Raw genomic sequence first — 20,626 nt, forward strand, 5'->3', positions numbered from 1 at the left:
CTGTGCTAGTGTGAGGTTTGTGGTGTCCTGGGACAGACTCTGCAGCTCCCTGCCCCGTCACTGTGCTGGTGTGAGGGCTGTGGTGTCCTGGGACAGACTCTGCAGCTCCCTGCCCCGTCACTGTGCTGGTGTGAGGGCTGTGGTGTCCTGGGACAGACTCTGCAGCTCCCTGCCCCGTCACTGTGCTGGTGTGAGGGCTGTGGTGTCCTGGGATAGACTCTGCAGCTCCCTTCCCCGTCACTGTGCTGGTGTGAAGGCTGTGGTGTCCTGGGACAGACTCTGCAGCTCCCTGCCCCGTCACTGTGCTGGTGTGAGGGCTGTGGTGTCCTGGGACAGACTCTGCAGCTCCCTGCCCCGTCACTGTGCTGGTGTGAGGGCTGTGGTGTCCTGGGACAGACTCTGCAGCTCCCTGCCCCGTCACTGTGCTGGTGTGAGGGCTGTGGTGTCCTGGGATAGACTCTGCAGCTCCCTTCCCCGTCACTGTGCTGGTGTGAAGGCTGTGGTGTCCTGGGATAGACTCTGCAGCTCCCTGCCCCGTCACTGTGCTGGTGTGAGGGCTGTGGTGTCCTGGGATAGACTCTGCTGCTCCCTGCCCCATCTCCTGTGCTGGTGTGAGGGATGTGGTGTCCTGGGACAGACTCTGCAGCTCCCTGCCCCATCACTGTGCTGGTGTGAGGGCTGTGGTGTCCTGGGATAGACTCTGCAGCTCCCTGCCCCGTCACTGTGCTGGTGTGAGGGCTGTGGTGTCCTGGGATAGACTCTGCAGCTCCCTGCCCTGTCACTGTGCTTTTATGAAGGCTGTTTCTCTGAGACTCAATGACTGGGACAGTCTCATAGAAATCAATTGTACTCTTCCTTCTGGAGTTAAGGATAAAGCATCATAGAAAAGTGTCATTCATATCCAATTGTATTTAACTACTCAGAACAGGATTAAGAAAACACAGTCTTTAAATATCTATTAAACCAGTTAGAAGGAGTAAATACTCTTTACCATATTGTTTTCACTCAGGGCCTATTCCTTGTCAGTGAAGCTCTTACTTTCTGCTTTGAGGAGTGTCTTTTTATTCACTGTGGGTGTGTTTCTCAGGTGCTAAACTTTGCAGGCAACAGTAAAATAAAACCAGGAGTTGTGCTTTGACTTGTTCATTGGAGCTAGTCAAGCTGATTGAAACTGTTTTAAGAGCTCCTAGTCCCTTTTAAATTGTTTTAAGGGCTCCTAGTCCCTTTAACACTTCTGCCTCTGGATAGAAACAGCTTGGCATGTGGGGCATGTTGTCCGTATCCTCCTTTGTAAAAACTTGTGAAAAGTAATCATTTAATATGTTTGCTATTTTTTTCTCTCCATCTACGATGTTGCCATTGTATCTGTTTGACATTTTATTTCCTTGTGACAGTCTGGCTCGCAGTGGTGACGTCACGGACCAGGAAGTAGAAACCAAAACAATGGATGGGCGGTTGAAGCTGAGTGCAACGGCACTCAGCGTATTTATTAATAAACAAAACAACAAAACACAAAACAAAAGGGCACGAGGGCCAAACGAATAAACAAACAAATAAGTAAGTGTCGTGCTGGATAATCCAGCACGTTTTAGCAATTGTTTTTTTAAATGTTGCTCGCTCTCTCCGCTCCCCGTACTCTCCTCTGTACACCCAAAACTCGAGTGCAGAGAGCTGCAGGTTTATATACTCTGGCCGAGGGATTAACTAGTTGGTAATTATCTTATTACCCCTCGGCCAGAGTCTGCACACGTTTGGTAAGAATGCATGACTGTCAGCTAGTTAAATAATCAGTTGCTGATCAGCCATGCATCCTCACGGGGTTTTTAAATATAATAAAAGACGCGGCGCTTTTACCCGCGCCGCAAACAAAAAAACCAATAATAATACAAATAATAATACATAGGGGACACTCCGCCACATTCCTCCTTTAATTTTTTTGTTGCTATTATAATATATTGGAATTGGTTTTTGCCCCTTTGGCAATGTTCATTTCTATCGCTCTCTCTTGGCCTTTCTAACTTCCTTTTTGACTTTGCAGTTTCAAATACTCTTTCTGTGTACTTTGTTCTTGGTACCTTTAAACGCTCCGTTTTTCCCTTTTTTCTCTGAATATATATATTTAATTGATCTATTAAACCATTTTGGCCATTTTGTTTAAGATTTTGATTTGTCTACTTTTGGGATGTAATTGTTTTGTGCCTCTAGTACTATATTTTTTAAAAATAGCCACCCTTTCTCTGTGGATGTTTTCTCTATTTTACTCCAATCTATTTCTGTTAGTGTCTTTTTTTCCTTCATAGTTTGCCTTTTTTAAAATTGTAAACCTTAGCTTTAGTCATTACTTTTTGGGTTTTAAAAATCACTTCAAATGAGGCCATGTTGTGATCTGAGTTTGCCAATGGATCTCTGACCCCTGTTTTAGTTATTCTGTCTTTGTTATTTGAAAAGACTAAATCATCCCCAGTTGGTGCCTTGACAAATTGCGTTAGGGAGCAGTCATTTATCATTTCTACCATTTCAGTTTCGGCTGTCTTGCTCCCCAGCGGGTTTTCCCATTTTATGTGGTTTTCCCATTTCTAAAACTGTTGGGAGAGATTTTCACCTCTTTTATGCAGCTGTGCCTGGGCTTGATTGCATATTAATAATTCAGTTGGTGCCCAAGCACAGTCTGCACATGAACTACTTTGACAGGGAAGGCAATTAACCCTTGCTTACTGACCTAAAACCACATTGCCCAAAAACATACATTTTAAATACTAATAATACCACACCGCGTGCACCAATACATGCATACAATAAACCAGTGGTTTTCAAAGTACGGGTCACGACCCAATACTGGGTCGTGGAAGATAAGGCACTGGGTCGCTTGCAAATTTAAAATATAAAAATGTTTTTCGTTAGTTTTAAAATAATATTACACAATAATATTAAAGTCGGACGAATTACTTATTTCCGGTAAGACTTATTTGTTTGCAGAGAGTTTCATCTTACGCACGACGCACTACACGTGATCACAACGTAGCAGTTTCGAATGTAGCTAATCACACCTAACGACGTAACGTGACTGCATTCTGAATCCAAACACTGTGAGTTTGTTGTTGCTGGGTAACTGACTGAGAATGGATCGTTTGGTTATCAGAAAAAGAAGTTCAGAATCAAATCCATCTACGTCAAATACAAGTGTAAGTACGCCGCCCGAAACAGGAAGTTCTAATTCTACTAGTAGTACTAGTATTACTGCCAAATCGACGTCTGAACCACCAAGTAAAAAGAAAAATAAATCATGGACGAGACAGTATAATGATTCCTTTTTGAAATTTGGTTTCATAAATTGCGCTAACGCAAATCAGGATCCTAAGCCCCAGTGTGTTGTGTGCAGCGAGGTGCTTGCTAACGAAAGATTGAAACCATCAAAACTGAAAAGACATTTAGAAACGAAACACGGGGAACTCGTGGATAAGCCTATCGAGTATTTTCAATGGAAGCAACGTGAGTTAAAGTTATCGGCTCAAGTTCTTAATCGCTCAACTACCTGGAATGACAAGGCACAACTGGCTTCATATTTGGTTGCATACCGTGTGGCAAAAGAGAAAATGTCTCATACAGTGGCCGAAAAACTTATTCTTCCAGCATCTCTGGATATGGTGCGTACAATTTTCGATGACAAGTCTGCAGAAAAATTGAGAAGCATTCCTCTCAGTGACAACACAATGTCTCGGCGAATATGTGACATTGCAGAGCATTTGGAAGCCCAACTTATTACTCGGTTACAGCCAGCCGGGGATTTTGCTATCCAACTTGACGAGAGTACTGATGTTTCAAATTGTGCAACACTGTTAGTTTATGTGAGGTATGTGTGGCAAGATGACTTTATGGAAGATTTGCTGTGTTGTCTGACTTTACCAACAAATACAACAGGAGCACATATATTCGGAGCGCTGGATGACTGCATTGTTGGAAAATACAAATTGAATTGGGCTAATTGCAAAGGAATAATAAGTGATGGTGCAGCAAATATGAGAGGTAGAAATAGCGGAGTTGTGAAAAGAATATCTGAGGCAGCTGGTAATGATGTTGTTTGGAATCACTTTGCCATAGCAAGTCACAGTGTAATCATGTACTCATGGTGCTGCTCTGAAAGCAATCTCCATTATTATTATTATTATTACTTATTTCTTAGCAGACACCCTTATCCAGGGCGACTTACAGTTGTTACAAGATATCACATTACCATTTATACAATTGGGTTTTTACTGGAGCAATCTAGGTAAAGTACCTTGCTCAAGGGTACAGCAGCAGTGTCCTCCACCAGGAATTGAACCCACAACCCTCCGGTCAAGAGTCCAGAGCCCTAACCACTACTCCACACTGCTGCCGTTCATCATTTGAAAATACTAATCCTAATTAAACTAAGTGACATCCCAATTAAACTACATAAATTGCAGAGTTGTATCCCATTTAAGCAGCAATCCCCATGATCAGAATCCCGATTAGGGGGCGCCAACTGTACATGCTTCTATAAAGATGATTAAACTTTGCAAGATTCAAAGCTCTGTGAAAGCTTGAGATTGCTACCAGCTATTTCTACTCAGAGAGGTGAAGAGACACGTCACTAATGCTGACCTGAAGATATTTCAACAGGACAGATCCACTGAGATGCAAGATCCTATTTTCAGGGATGTATTGGCTCTGTATATAGTTGTCTGCATGAGCTCCCAGAATGTATAGTGCGTATAGCTTATAACTCGGCTGTTTCTGAGGGATTCACAGTACACATGTTCTTAAATGTTGTTCTTCAATACTTAGGGTGCATAGTTATTGTCAGATAATTAGGGTTACCATATGACTCCATGTACTCTAGGACAGTTTGGGACAGCAGGCTTTTCAACTCAGACCCCAATGCATTCTGGTAAGTGTAGTCCTGCTGTGAAAGGTACCTGAGACAGTTAAAACATACAGTGCCATGAAAAAGTATTTATCCCATGTCTGATTTTCTGCATGTTTGCATATTTTTGACACTGAATGTTATCAGATCTTCAACCAAATCCTAATATTAGATAAAAGGGACCCTGAGTGAACAAATAACACAGAAATACATATTTAATTTATTTATTAAAGAAAGTTATGCAACACCCAATGCCCCCGTGTGAAAAAGTAATCACCCCCTTAGACTCAATAACTGGTTACGCCACCTGTAGCAGCAATAACTGCAACCAACCACTTCCTGTAGTTATTGATTAGTCTCTCACAGTGCCGTGGAGGAATTCTGGCCCACTCCTCCATGCAGAACTGCTTCAACTCAGTGCCATTTGTGGGTTTTGGAGCATGAACTGCTCGTTTCAGGTCCTGCCACAACATCTCAATGGGGTTTAGGTCTGGACTTTGACTAGGCCATTCCAAAACTTTAAATTTCTTGTTCTTCAACCATTCTGATGTAGACTTGCTTGTGTGTTTCGGATCATTGTCTTGCTGCATGACCCAGCTGTGTGCTTCAGCTTCAGCTCACGGACGGATGGCCTGATATTCTCCTGTAGAATTCTCTGATACAGAGCAGAATTCATGGTTCCTTCAATGATGGCAAGGTTTCCAGGTCCTGATGCAGCAAAGCATCCCCAAACCATGACACTACCACCACCATGCTTGACTATTGGTATTTCTCCATTTGGACAATATGGCTCTGACTGTGGTTTGGTGGAGCCCCAGAGCCTTAGAAATGGCTTTGTAACCCTTTGCAGGCTGATAGGCATTAACAACTTTTTTTTTCCGGAGTTCTTCAGGAATTTCTTTTGTTCGTGGCATGATGTGCCTCTAGAACCTATGTGCTGACAACTTCACTCTGATGGTAAGGGTCAAAGTTAGTCAGATTTTATTGGGCAGGGCTGGCCCAAATCAGGCCTGGTTGTTAACCAAAGTACTCAAACAGCTGACCCTAATTATCCCTTTAATTGGGTTGAGTTAACTAGGGAGGCAATAACTTTTTCACACCTAAAGATTGTATGTTTGATTACCTTGCACACCAAACAAATGAAAGAAGCACCAAACTTTTGTGTCATTTTTTTTCTCTCAGACTCCTATATATTACTACAACCCACAAAAAATCTGACCAAATACAATGTGAAAAATGTGCAAAAATGCAGAAAATCAGACAGGGGGCAAATCCTTTTTCATGACACTGTAGCAGAACACATTGCGATGTGATTTGAAAAGCATGAACTGTCCCAAACGGTCCCAGTGTACATGGAGTCATGTGGTACCCCTACAGATAATGGCTTTTCTGTTTGATCATTTTGTACATTTTTAATTGAAAGTGAAAAGGTAAGTTCAACTGTTTTTGTGCCTCTATAGTTCCATGTTTTCTCCGATTGTCAACTATTAATCTTTGTCTCTGTAAGTCACCTTGGATAAAGGAGTCTTCTAAATGATAATTACTATCTCGGCAGTGGTAGGCGGTAGAGTGATGTCCTTTGGAACATAAACACGTTGTGACATTGTCTCTTTAAACAGTCTTTCAGTACGAATAGTATTTAAAAAGACCTGGAGAAAAAACTGCAATAGCTACAGCTGTAGTACTCGGAGCCAAGGTAGCGGTCCCTGCTGACTTAATTTCATTATCATTGTTTAGTGCAGGGGAGCGAGAACTAGGGGCACTGGGGGTGTGGCACCCCCTGCTGGTGCAGTGATAAAACCTGCTAGTTTCAGTAATCTTATGAGCTCTGTGTGCAAAACACAATAACCAACCTGACTGTCACATGTACACCATAACATCTATCCCAGTGTAGCACCATACCCCCTTTCTCTTTCCTTACTGAGGATACCATAACATCTATCCCAGTGTAGCACCATACCCCCTTTCTCTTTCCTTACTGAGGATACCATAACATCTATCCCAGTGTAGCACCATACCCCCTTTCTCTTTCCTTACTGAGGATACCGTAACATCTATCCCAGTGTAGCACCAACCCCCCATTCTCTTTCCTTACTGAGGATACCATAACATCTATCCCAGTGTAGCACCAACCCCCCTTTCTCTTTCCTTACTGAGGATACCATAACATCTATCCCAGTGTACCACCAACCCCCCTTTCTACTTCCTTACTGAGGATACCGTAACATCTATCCCAGTGTAGCACCAACCCCCCTTTCTCTATCCTTACTGAGGATACCATAACATCTATCCCAGTGTAGCACCAACCCCCCTTTCTCTTTCCTTACTGAGGATACCATAACATCTATCCAAGTGTAGCACCAACCCCCGTTTCTCTTTCCTTACTGAGAATACCATAACATCTATCCCAGTGTAGCACCAACCCCCCTTTCTCTTTCCTTACTGAGAATACCATAACATCTATCCCAGTGTAGCACCAACCCCCCTTTCTCTTTCCTTACTGAGGATACCATAACATCTATCCCAGTATAGCACCAACCCCCGTTTCTCTTTCCTTACTGAGAATACCATAACATCTATCCCAGTGTAGCACCAACCCCCCTTTCTCTTTTCTTACTGAGGATACCATAACATCTATCCCAGTGTAGCACCAACCCCCCTTTCTCTTTCCTTCATGAGGATACCATAAAGCTGTTGCTGTCACTCAAACACTTGTGTTGTTTTCCAGGGAAATGAAGATGGGATTCCTGGGGAGGACCTGTCTCATTGTCTTGAGTTTGCTACCAGCTGTTTCTACACAGAGAGGTGAGAGGGACTGTAGAAATGAAACTGATGAAGAGACACATCACTAATGCTACCCTGAAGATATTTCTACAGGACAGATCCACTGAGATGCAAGATCACAAGTTCAGAGCTGTCCTATTTTTATGGGAAGGGGAATTGTAGTTCAATTTGCCTGTTCAGTCTCCTAACTTACTAACAGTCCACTGGGGCTTCGGTTGAGTTCTGGACCAGTGGGTCTAATGCACTAGTGTTCATAGCTGGATGTTTAGTGTAGAAGTCCCAGGGTCACAGCTTATAGCTCATATCTCATAGCTGGATGTTTAGTGTAGAAGTCCCAGGGTCACAGCTTATAGCTCATATCTCATAGCTGGATGTTTAGTGTAGAGCTCCCAGGGTCACAGCTTATAGCTCATATCTCATAGCTGGATGTTTAGTGTAGAGCTCCCAGGGTCACAGCTTATAGCTCATATCTCATAGCTGGATGTTTAGTGTAGAAGTCCCAGGGTCACAGCTTATAGCTCATATCTCATAGCTGGATGTTTAGTGTAGAGCTCCCAGGGTCACAGCTTATAGCTCATATCTCATAGCTGGATGTTTAGTGTAGAAGTCCCAGGGTCACAGCTTATAGCTCATATCTCATAGCTGGATGTTTAGTGTAGAGCTCCCAGGGTCACAGCTTATAGCTCATATCTCATAGCTGGATGTTTAGTGTAGAAGTCCCAGGGTCACAGCTTATAGCTCATATCTCATAGCTGGATGTTTAGTGTAGAGCTCCCAGGGTCACAGCTTATAGCTCATATCTCATAGCTGGATGTTTAGTGTAGAAGTCCCAGGGTCACAGCTTATAGCTCATATCTCATCGCTGGATGTTTAGTGTAGAAGTCCTAGGGTCACAGCTTATAGCTCATATCTCATAGCTGGATGTTTGGTGTAGAGCTCCCAGGGTCACAGCTTATAGCTCATATCTCATAGCTGGATGTTTAGTGTAGAAGTCCCAGGGTCACAGCTTATAGCTCATATCTCATAGCTGGATGTTTAGTGTTGAGCTCCCAGGGTCACAGCTTATAGCTGTTATCTCATAGCTGGATGTTTAGTGTAGAGCTCCCAGGGTCACAGCTTATAGCTCATATCTCATAGCTGTGCGCTGCTTCTTCTTCTACTAGGGTACTGTCTGAGTAAATGCTTGTTTGTTTCTAATTGCCAGTGTTTTGTTTTTCAGAAGGCAGCTCTGTTGTTGGCTCTGATCAGCCCATCATCACCTCTCCTGGTGAAGATGCCATCCTGGCCTGTCACATCACCCCCAGTCTTAGTGCTGTGGACATGGAAGTGAGGTGGTACAGAGACAGCTTCGATATCCCAGTTCATTTATATGACTATCAAAGCGATTGGACAGATATTCAGGACAGTGACTATCGGGGCCGCACTGCTCTCTCTATATTGGGGCTGCAGGAAGGCATTCTCTCTCTGTACCTGAGAAACCTCCGACACACTGATAGCGGGGTCTATTACTGCTATGCCTCTGATGGAGTCTGGGATGGGCAAGGAAAGACTGAACTGATAGTCAGAGGTTAGGGCATGAATTGCAATGTATTTTCATCTGAAATAACACCTCTATATCCTGCAGACCTGGATGGTGAGTCTATCAGTGTGTGTCTCACTGTCTCTATTCCCTAACAGCTCTGGGGACCCAGCCCTCAATCTCTATGGACTCTACACAAGGAGAGCAGACCCGGCTGGTGTGCAGATCAGAGGGGTGGGACCCTGAACCTGAAGTGATCTGGAGAGACAGGGATGGAAACAATGTGACATCACTGTCCAACACAACAGTGCAGAGGGACAGTCAGGGGCTCCTCAGTGTCAGCAGCTACATCAAAATCAAACAGCAGTCCAACGTGTTCTCTTGTCTGGTTAGAAGTAAAACACCCAAACCAGACTGGGAATCCAAACTCCACATATCCAGTGAGTATCACATGTTTGTGGATTGAGCCTGACTGACACCATAGATTAAAGTCACCATGATGGGGCATCAACATCTGAATCAAACACATGAACTAGTGGACCAGTCAATATCTGAATCAAACACATGAACTAGTGGGCCAGTCAATATCTGAATCAAACACATGAACTAGTGGACCAGTCAATATCTGAATCAAACACATGAACTAGTGGACCAGTCAATATCTGAATCAAACACATGAACTAGTGGACCAGTCAATATCTGAATCAAACGCATTTGGGGGTGGTGATGGGGGGGGGGCAGTCCTCCAGTTTGACTTTCTGCGCTGTTGGGAGGGTGTTTGTGTTCCAGTGTGTTGAGCTGCTGTGTTGTTTTCCAGGTGATTTTTTCCCAGGAGTCTCTGGATGGATGGTGGCTTTCTTCTTGACTTTAGCTCTCAGTATTGGAGTCATTCCTCTGCTGGTGATCCAATGGAGAAGAATGGATGGTATGAACTTTATCATTATCATGAGGCAGTTCATATACAGTAGCTCTGTGCATTTTAAACATGTCAAACAGGTTTACAGTAATATTGACTGTACTGTTTTTCTTCTAGCCATGGAGAGGAAGCTTGAGCCTATGGGTAAGTAAAGCACTTAATGAAGAGATGCTGAAAACCCATTCCAGGTTTCTGCAGCAGTATCTTAAACTACCACACCCATAAATAAAGACATCCCTGGACCTGAAATCCAACTCATTAGAAATGTTTATAAGCAAGTTTTTTCATGTTAATTTAACTGGTTGTGTTTTTTATACTGCAATTGAATCTATACTTGAGCTGAAATAACCACACACTGTTCTGTCTGATTCATTTTAATCTGCACTGGAGCTGAAATAACCACACACTGTTCTGTCTGATTCATTTGAATCTGTACTGGTGCTGAAATAACCACACACTGTTCTGTCTGATTCATTTTAATCTGTACTGGAGCTGAAATAACCACACACTGTTCTGTCTTATTCATTTTAATCTGTCCTGGAGCTGACATAACCACACACTGTTCTGTCTGATTCATTTTTTTAGCTGCTCTTCATCTTCATAAGGAACTTGGTAAGAACTGTTTTTATAACTTTATTTGTAGAATTTCTGTAAATGTTTCTATCTATCTATCTATCTATCTATCTATCTATCTATCTATCTATCTATCTATCTATCTATCTATCTATCTATCTATCTGTCTTTCTGTCATGGGCACTTCCGAGCAGTCCTGAGGCCTGACAAAACGATGCTTTAACCCTTTGCAGTCCATTTATTAAGTGCGTGTCAGGCGCGTCAGGTCCAATTTATTTTCACACGCGCAGTTAATTTTAGACGTGCTGTTTAAAAGTATTTTTTTCCACAGTCAAATGGATTTAAAAGGCCCTGCATATCAACAAATCACTCACTAGGCATCTCCAGCCCCGCACCACCCTTTCATTCACTATAGCTTTCACATATGCTAAGAAATAAATAATAATAATAATTATAGCCGTACAATCCGATCAATCATCTCCTGATCACTTGTTTTATCACCAAACGCCTCAATAATGCGATCCAAGTCATTATTTTATTACTATAATATCTGAAAAAAGCTCTGCAAATGTCTGTGATATTCTCTGAGTGCTGATGCAGTAGCAGCCAGCTTGTTTCCTTATGGCCGCCCCTATCTGATGCCAGTGGCAAGTATGACTATTCATGAGATACGCCTTTTTTTTGTTAGTTTTTTCGGCTTGTCTCGGCTCCTGTCGCTCCCACTCGGCCATTGAATGGTTTTCTCGGCTTTTTCCAGAGAAAAAACGACTAGAAAAAACGACTTTTTGATGATGTCGGACAGGGTCCGACATTGGAATGGATAGGAATAATTGCAATGTCGGACCATGTCCAACATAGGACCGCTAAGGTTTAAAAGAAAAACTGAGTTCCTGACTAGAGGTGAATTTCAAAACTGAGTCCCGACATGTGAATTTCAAAACTGAGTCCCGACATGTGAATTTCAAAGCAGTGCACAATCTAAATTCATGTAACTAGTCTACATGAATCCAAACAGTGCAATTATACACAGTGATCAGCAGCCAAAATAATACATAACGGCATAGCGGCAGTTCCTATACTTTTAGTAGAATGGACCAATCACTGCAATTCTCAGTTTTTACCAATAGAGTTTATACACTCAGCGATCAGGACTTATCTGCAACCACGAGAACTCTCTCTCTGTCTGCTTACGAGGGAGCCTCCCTACACCTGAATGAGGCTACCTTTTGTTCTCTAAGCCCTGCCTCTTTACAGGTGAGCTTATTAATCTTAAAGTGGTATACATTAATAGTACATGGAGCAGAGAGTATCTGAACGCTGCTGAAAGGGTTAGGATATCTATCTATATCAATCTGTACACTGGGTGTGGAGGGGGGAGGAGACAGAGAGTGTCTAAACGCTGCTGAAAGGGTTAGGGTATCTATCAATCTGTACACAGGGTGTGGAGGGGGGAGGGTGTGGAGAGTGTTTGAATGCTGCTGAAAGGGTTAGGGTATCTATCTATATCAATCTGTACACTGGGTGTGGAGGGGGAAGGGGTGAGGAGTGTCTGAACGCTGCTGAAAGTTGTCGCTATTGTTTTTTTTGTGTTTTACTGTGCTTTTTGTTATACTGTTTATAAGTATTGTAAAAAGATGTCCGGATAGGCAAGTTTAGAGGGAGGCCACCTTCAAACTATTAAAGGTTGACCAGGCATGGAATAAAGGAGTTTATTTCACTGCAGAAGTGTGCACTCGCTATCAGGGAGGTGGGGGGCTGTGATCATACAGTCTGCCTCTCGTGTGAGCAGATCGGTTGTTGTTGTTTTAGTGGCATTGCTGACCAGTTTATTGAAAAGGGAATTGTGAATAACACCCCTGCGGAACTAGCCCGTGTGGTCAGATGATATTGGGTCTAATAAGGGAGGTGGGGGCTGTCAGAACAAGCCAAGCTGACAGAGGAGTTCATTTCTCTGGAGAGATGTGTGCTGGCTATCGGGGAGGTGGGGGCTGTGAGAACAAGCCAAGCTGACAGAGGAGTTCATTTCTCTGGAGAGATGTGTGCTGGCTATCGGGGAGGTGGGGAGCTGTCAGAACAAGCCAAGCTGACAGTGGAGTTCATTTCTCTGTTTCCTATCACCCCTGGCAACCCTACTGTATTTACATGGAACTCTCCACGATAGTCTGCAATAGATTTTATACCTCAGTGTGCAGAATGTAATCCAGCTGTCTTCTTTTCACAGAGTCTATGAGACAGATCCCTAAATCAGGTATGTAGAGTGTGTGTAAATCCACAGCCTGACTCACCCCAGTGTTCTAGAATGGAAGTGGATCCTCAACTCAGCAGGTATGTGTCTCTTCAGTGTATTCCTTTCACAGTGGAGGGTAAAAGAACAGCAAGGAGCCCCGTCTCACTCATTGTGTTTACATCTATAATAAAAAGTGACTTCATGTTAGCAGGTTCATATAAACCCTGCATGCTAAAGTTGCTGGTGACCATGGCATTGACCTAATGTGAGTCATTTTCTACTGTAGACAAATAACTCTTTGTGTAAACTGTCTTCATGTTTGGTAAACAGCTGTATTCTGAGTTTCTTTGCTGGAGTTGTCCAGTAAAAATAACCCCTTTGCTGCCACTTTGCTTTAACCTCTGGACATATAATTGATACAGAGAACACTCTATAAACACTCACTTTAATATTATTATTATTATTATTATTATTATTATTATTATTATTATTATTATTATTATTATTGTCTCCTCTCTTCTTCACAGTTGACAGTTTGACTCTGGACCTCGATGCAGCACACCCCCGGCTCACCCTGCCTGTGGATGAGAAACAAGTGAGAAGGAAAAGGCAGGATCATAACAATCCCCAGAGATTTGATTACAGGCGCTGTGTGCTGGGAAGGGAGGGCTTCACTTCAGGGAGACACTACTGGGAACTGGGGGTGGGAGATAATACATTTTGGAGATTAGGAGTCTGCAGAGAGTCTGCCCAGAGACAGGGGGAGTTTATCATGACCCCCCAGCAGGGTTACTGGACTGTGGAGTGGGATGGAGATGAAGATAAAGATGAGTTCACTGCTGTCACTGACCCCCAGACCCCCCTCCCCCTGAGCCTGAAGCCCCAGAAACTGGGGGTGTATCTGGATTATGAGGAAGGACGGCTCTCCTTTTACAATGTGGAGACCAGATCTCACATCTACACTTTCACTGACATGGAGTTCAATCCCAATGATAAACTCTATCCATTCTTCTGGTCGTTGGAATACAAAGACCTTGTGCTGGTGTCCCCGGGGAAGATGAATGACAACTTTTTCTTTCTTCTAGTCTGGAAATGGATTGTTGCTGCATCAGGTACTGGTTCACTTTACTACTTGTTTGCTAGAGGCTGATATGCTTGTTGATTTATTATTCATTTCTATAACTCCTATCTGGTTTGAAGTGTTACAGAACACCGTTGGTGTTTTCAACAAAGACAACTAACCATTGTTTTTAATAATAATAATAATAATAATAATAATAATAATAATAATAATAATAATAATAATAGCATGGGTCATGTAGGTTTTATTATTTTATAGTATTGATCAATTCACTGCGTAATAAAAAGTCTGCAGTTGTTACAATAACAGCAATGTACAAGTTTAAAGTGTTACAGAACACGCTTTAGTGTTTATAACAAACACACTCTTACCATTGCTGTCTCCTGTGCTAAACGCATTGGAGAGATATCTTTACTACATGATATCAATTGTTTTGATATTTTTATTCACATAAATTAACTGAGAAATGATGGCGATGGCAAAACAGTGTGAGGATTGTGTCAACTTCCAGCTGTGTACCTGCCTGACTCTTCACAGGAGGAGGTTCTGTTTTAAATAGGGATATGCATGATGCTGATAAAGTGACCTCATTGTATTAATTATATAGAAATATGAACTTAACTGATACAGACCTCATTGTATTAATTATATAGAAATATGAACTAAACTGATAAAGACCTCACTGTATTAATTATATAGAAATATGAACTAAACTGATACAGACCTCATTGTATTAATTATATAGAAATATGAACTAAACTGATACATACCTCATTGTATTAATTATATAGAAATATGAACTAAACTGATACAGACCTCATTGTATTAATTATATAGAAATATGAACTAAACTGATACAGACCTCATGGTATTAATTATATATAAATATGAACTAAACTGATACAGACCGCATTGTATTAATTATATAGAAATATGAACTAAACTGATACAGACCTCATTGTATTAATTATATAGAAATATGAACTAAACTGATACAGACCTCATTGTATTATTTATATAGAAATATGAACTAAACTGATACAGACCTCATTGTATTAATTATATAGAAATATGAACTAAACTGATACAGACCTCATTGTATTAATTATATAGAAAAATGAACTAAACTGATACAGACCTCATGGTATTAATTATATATATAGAAATATGAACTAAACTGATACAGACCGCATTATATTAATTATATAGAAATATGAACTAAACTGATACAGACCTCATGTATTAATTATATAGAAATATGAACTAAACTGATACAGACCTCATTGTATTAATTATATAGAAATATGAACTAAACTGATACTGACCTCATGGTATTAATTATATAGAAATATGAACTAAACTGATACAGACCTCATTGTATTAATTATATAGAAATATGAACTAAACTGATACAGACCTCATGTATTAATTATATAGAAATATGAACTAAACTGATACAGACCTCATTGTATTAATTATATAGAACTATGAACTAAACTGATACAGACCTCATTGTATTAATTATATAGAAATATGAACTAAACTGATACAGACCTCATTGTATTAATTATATAGAAATATGAACTAAACTGATACAGACCTCATGGTATTAATTATATAGAAATATGAACTAAACTGATACAGACCTCATTGTATTAATTATATAGAAATATGAACTAAACTGATACAGACCTCATTGTATTAATTATATAGAAATATGAACTAAACTGATAGAGACCTCCTGTATTAATTATATAGAAATATGAACTAAACTGATACAGACCTCATGTATTAATTTTATAGAAATATGAACTAAACTGATACAGACCTCATTGTATTAATTATATAGAAATATGAACTAAACTGATACAGACCTCATTGTATTAATTATATAGAAATATGAACTAAACTGATACAGACCTCCTGTATTAATTATATAGAAATATGAACTAAACTGATACAGACCTCATGTATTAATTATATATAAATATGAACTAAACTGATACAGACCTCATGGTATTAATTATATATAAATATGAACTAAACTGATACAGACCGCATTGTATTAATTATATAGAAATATGAACTAAACTGATACAGACCTCATGTATTAATTATATAGAAATATGAACTAAACTGATACAGACCTCATTGTATTAATTATATAGAAATATGAACTAAACTGATACAGACCTCATTGTATTAATTATATAGAAATATGAACTAAACTGATACAGACCTCATTGTATTAATTATATAGAACTATGAACTAAACTGATACAGACCTCATTGTATTAATTATATAGAAATATGAACTAAACTGATACAGACCTCATGGTATTAATTATATAGAAATATGAACTAAACTGATACAGACCTCATTGTATTAATTATATAGAAATATGAACTAAACTGATACAGACCTCATGTATTAATTATATAGAAATATGAACTAAACTGATACAGACCTCATTGTATTAATTATATAGAACTATGAACTAAACTGATACAGACCTCATTGTATTAATTATATAGAACTATGAACTAAACTGATACAGACCTCATTGTATTAATTATATAGAAATATGAACTAAACTGATACAGACCTCATGGTATTAATTATATAGAAATATGAACTAAACTGATACAGACCTCATTGTATTAATTATATAGAAATATGAACTAAACTGATACAGACCTCATGTATTAATTATATAGAAATATGAACTAAACTGATACAGACCTCATGTATTAATTATATAGAAATATGAACTAAACTGATACAGACCTCATTGTATTAATTATATAGAAATATGAACTAAACTGATACAGACCTCATTGTATTAATTATATAGAAATATGAACTAAACTGATACAGACCTCATGGTATTAATTATATAGAACTATGAACTAAACTGATACAGACCTCATTGTATTAATTATATAGAAATATGAACTAAACTGATACAGACCTCATTGTATTAATTATATAGAAATATGAACTAAACTGATACAGACCTCATGGTATTAATTATATAGAAATATGAACTAAACTGATACAGACCTCATTGTATTAATTATATAGAAATATGAACTAAACTGATACAGACCTCATTGTATTAATTATATAGAAATATGAACTAAACTGATAGAGACCTCCTGTATTAATTATATAGAAATATGAACTAAACTGATACAGACCTCATGTATTAATTTTATAGAAATATGAACTAAACTGATACAGACCTCATTGTATTAATTATATAGAAATATGAACTAAACTGATACAGACCTCATTGTATTAATTATATAGAAATATGAACTAAACTGATACAGACCTCCTGTATTAATTATATAGAAATATGAACTAAACTGATACAGACCTCATGTATTAATTATATATAAATATGAACTAAACTGATACAGACCTCATGGTATTAATTATATATAAATATGAACTAAACTGATACAGACCGCATTGTATTAATTATATAGAAATATGAACTAAACTGATACAGACCTCATGTATTAATTATATAGAAATATGAACTAAACTGATACAGACCTCATTGTATTAATTATATAGAAATATGAACTAAACTGATACAGACCTCATTGTATTAATTATATAGAAATATGAACTAAACTGATACAGACCTCATTGTATTAATTATATAGAACTATGAACTAAACTGATACAGACCTCATTGTATTAATTATATAGAAATATGAACTAAACTGATACAGACCTCATTGTATTAATTATATAGAAATATGAACTAAACTGATACAGACCTCATGGTATTAATTATATAGAAATATGAACTAAACTGATACAGACCTCATTGTATTAATTATATAGAAATATGAACTAAACTGATACAGACCTCATGTATTAATTATATAGAAATATGAACTAAACTGATACAGACCTCATTGTATTAATTATATAGAACTATGAACTAAACTGATACAGACCTCATTGTATTAATTATATAGAAATATGAACTAAACTGATACAGACCTCATTGTATTAATTATATAGAAATATGAACTAAACTGATACAGACCTCATGGTATTAATTATATAGAAATATGAACTAAACTGATACAGACCTCATTGTATTAATTATATAGAAATATGAACTAAACTGATACAGACCTCATGTATTAATTATATAGAAATATGAACTAAACTGATACAGACCTCATGTATTAATTATATAGAAATATGAACTAAACTGATACAGACCTCATTGTATTAATTATATAGAAATATGAACTAAACTGATACAGACCTCATTGTATTAATTATATAGAAATATGAACTAAACTGATACAGACCTCCTGTATTAATTATATAGAAATATGAACTAAACTGATACAGACCTCATGTATTAATTATATAGAAATATGAACTAAACTGATACAGACCTCATTGTATTAATTATATAGAAATATGAACTAAACTGATACAGACCTCCTGTATTAATTATATAGAAATATGAACTAAACTGATACAGACCTCATTGTATTAATTATATAGAAATATGAACTAAACTGATACAGACCTCATTGTATTAATTATATAGAAATATGAACTAAACTGATACAGACCTCCTGTATTAATTATATATAAATATGAACTAAACTGATACAGACCTCATTGTATTAATTATATAGAAATATGAACTAAACTGATACAGACCTCATTGTTTTAATTATATAGAAATGTGAACTAAACTGATACAGACCTCATTGTTTTAATTATATAGAAATGTGAACTAAACTGATACAGACCTCATTGTATAAATTATATAGAAATGTGAACTAAACTGATACAGACCTCATTGTATAAATTATATAGAAATGTGAACTAAACTGATACAGACCTCATTGTATTAATTATATAGAAATGTGAACTAAACTGATACAGACCTCATTGTATTAATTATATAGAAATATGAACTAAACTGATACAGACCTCATTGTATTAATTATATAGAAATATGAACTAAACTGATACAGACCTCATTGTATTAATTATATAGAAATATGAACTAAACTGATACAGACCTCATTGTATTAATTATATAGAAATATGAACTAAACTGATACAGACCTCATTGTATTAATTATATAGAAATATGAACTAAACTGATACAGACCTCATTGTATTAATTATATAGAAATATGAACTAAACTGATACAGACCTCATTGTATTAATTATATAGAAATATGAACTAAACTGATACAGACCTCATTTTATTAATTATATAGAAATATGAACTAAACTGATACAGACCTCATTGTATTAATTATATAGAAATATGAACTAAACTGATACAGACCTCATTGTATTAATTATATAGAAATATGAACTAAACTGATACAGACCTCATTGTATTAATTATATAGAAATATGAACTAAACTGATACAGACCTCATTGTATTAATTATATAGAAATGTGAACTAAACTGATACAGACCTCATTGTATAAATTATATAGAAATGTGAACTAAACTGATACAGACCTCATTGTATTAATTATATAGAAATATGAACTAAACTGATACAGACCTCCTGTATTAATTATATAGAAATGTGAACTAAACTAATACAGACCTCATTGTATAAATTATATAGAAATATGAACTAAACTGATACAGACCTCATTGTATTAATTATATAGACATATGAACTAAACTGATACAGACCTCATTGTATTAATTATATAGAAATATGAACTAAACTGATACAGACCTCATTGTATTAATTATATAGAAATATGAACTAAACTGATACAGACCTCATTGTATTAATTATATAGAAATATGAACTAAACTGATACAGACCTCATTGTATTAATTATATAGAAATGTGAACTAAACTGATACAGACATCATTGTATTAATTATATAGAAATATGAACTAAACTGATACAGACCTCATTGTATTAATTATATAGAAATGTGAACTAAACTGATACAGACCTCATTGTATTAATTATATAGAAATATGAACTAAACTGATACAGACCTCATTGTATTAATTATATAGAAATATGAACTAAACTGATACAGACCTCATTGTATTAATTATATAGAAATATGAACTAAACTGATACAGACCTCATTGTATTAATTATATAGAAATATGAACTAAACTGATACAGACCTCATTGTATTAATTATATAGAAATATGAACTAAACTGATACAGACCTCATTGTATTAATTATATAGAAATATGAACTAAACTGATACAGACCTCATTGTATTAATTATATAGAAATATGAACTAAACTGATACAGACCTCATTGTATTAATTATATAGAAATATGAACTAAACTGATACAGACCTCATTGTATTAATTATATAGAAATATGAACTAAACTGATACAGACCTCATTGTATTAATTATATAGAAATGTGAACTAAACTGATATGGAACTGAAAGCTATGTGATCTAAGCACTCTCACACTACCATGAACACACACAGTCAGTGTGTGAACGTTCACAGATACACCTCTTCTAACCTCCACTCCCATTGGCTCAGCAGGCAAACTCTCAGCACGCTCCATTCAAGTTGCTAGGGGAGCCAACCAATGAAAGCATGCTCACATACAGGCAGTTAT

At 37.6% G+C, this 20,626-nt stretch overlaps 2 protein-coding genes across 5 annotated transcripts in view; one reads left to right on the forward strand and one right to left on the reverse strand.

The window, feature by feature from the left end:
• Positions 1-20,626, reverse strand: part of LOC131709363 (zinc finger protein ZFP2-like) — a 319,568-nt gene that overhangs the window by 249,016 nt on the left and 49,926 nt on the right. The window lies entirely within an intron of this gene.
• The window catches only part of LOC117404839 (butyrophilin subfamily 2 member A2-like), a 36,924-nt gene that overhangs the window by 9,755 nt on the left and 6,543 nt on the right, over positions 1-20,626 (forward strand). For 2 of the 3 annotated variants that reach the window (XR_009311490.1, XM_059011831.1), the window contains exons 2-10: positions 7,614-7,690; positions 8,889-9,236; positions 9,347-9,628; positions 10,006-10,113; positions 10,222-10,248; positions 10,690-10,716; positions 12,899-12,925; positions 12,976-13,002; positions 13,432-14,016. Coding sequence is in view for 2 of the 3 variants with exons in the window: in XM_059011831.1 (XP_058867814.1) it covers positions 7,618-7,690; positions 8,889-9,236; positions 9,347-9,628; positions 10,006-10,113; positions 10,222-10,248; positions 10,690-10,716; positions 12,899-12,925; positions 12,976-13,002; positions 13,432-14,016 (1,504 nt within the window). In the remaining variant the exon portion in view is untranslated. The remainder of the gene's footprint in view (positions 1-7,613; positions 7,691-8,888; positions 9,237-9,346; positions 9,629-10,005; positions 10,114-10,221; positions 10,249-10,689; positions 10,717-12,898; positions 12,926-12,975; positions 13,003-13,431; positions 14,017-20,626) is intronic. The other variant, XM_059011832.1, reaches the window with a different exon arrangement.

Source organism: Acipenser ruthenus, chromosome 43 (assembly GCF_902713425.1).
Source record: "Acipenser ruthenus chromosome 43, fAciRut3.2 maternal haplotype, whole genome shotgun sequence".
Taxonomy (NCBI): Eukaryota; Metazoa; Chordata; class Actinopteri; order Acipenseriformes; family Acipenseridae; genus Acipenser; species Acipenser ruthenus.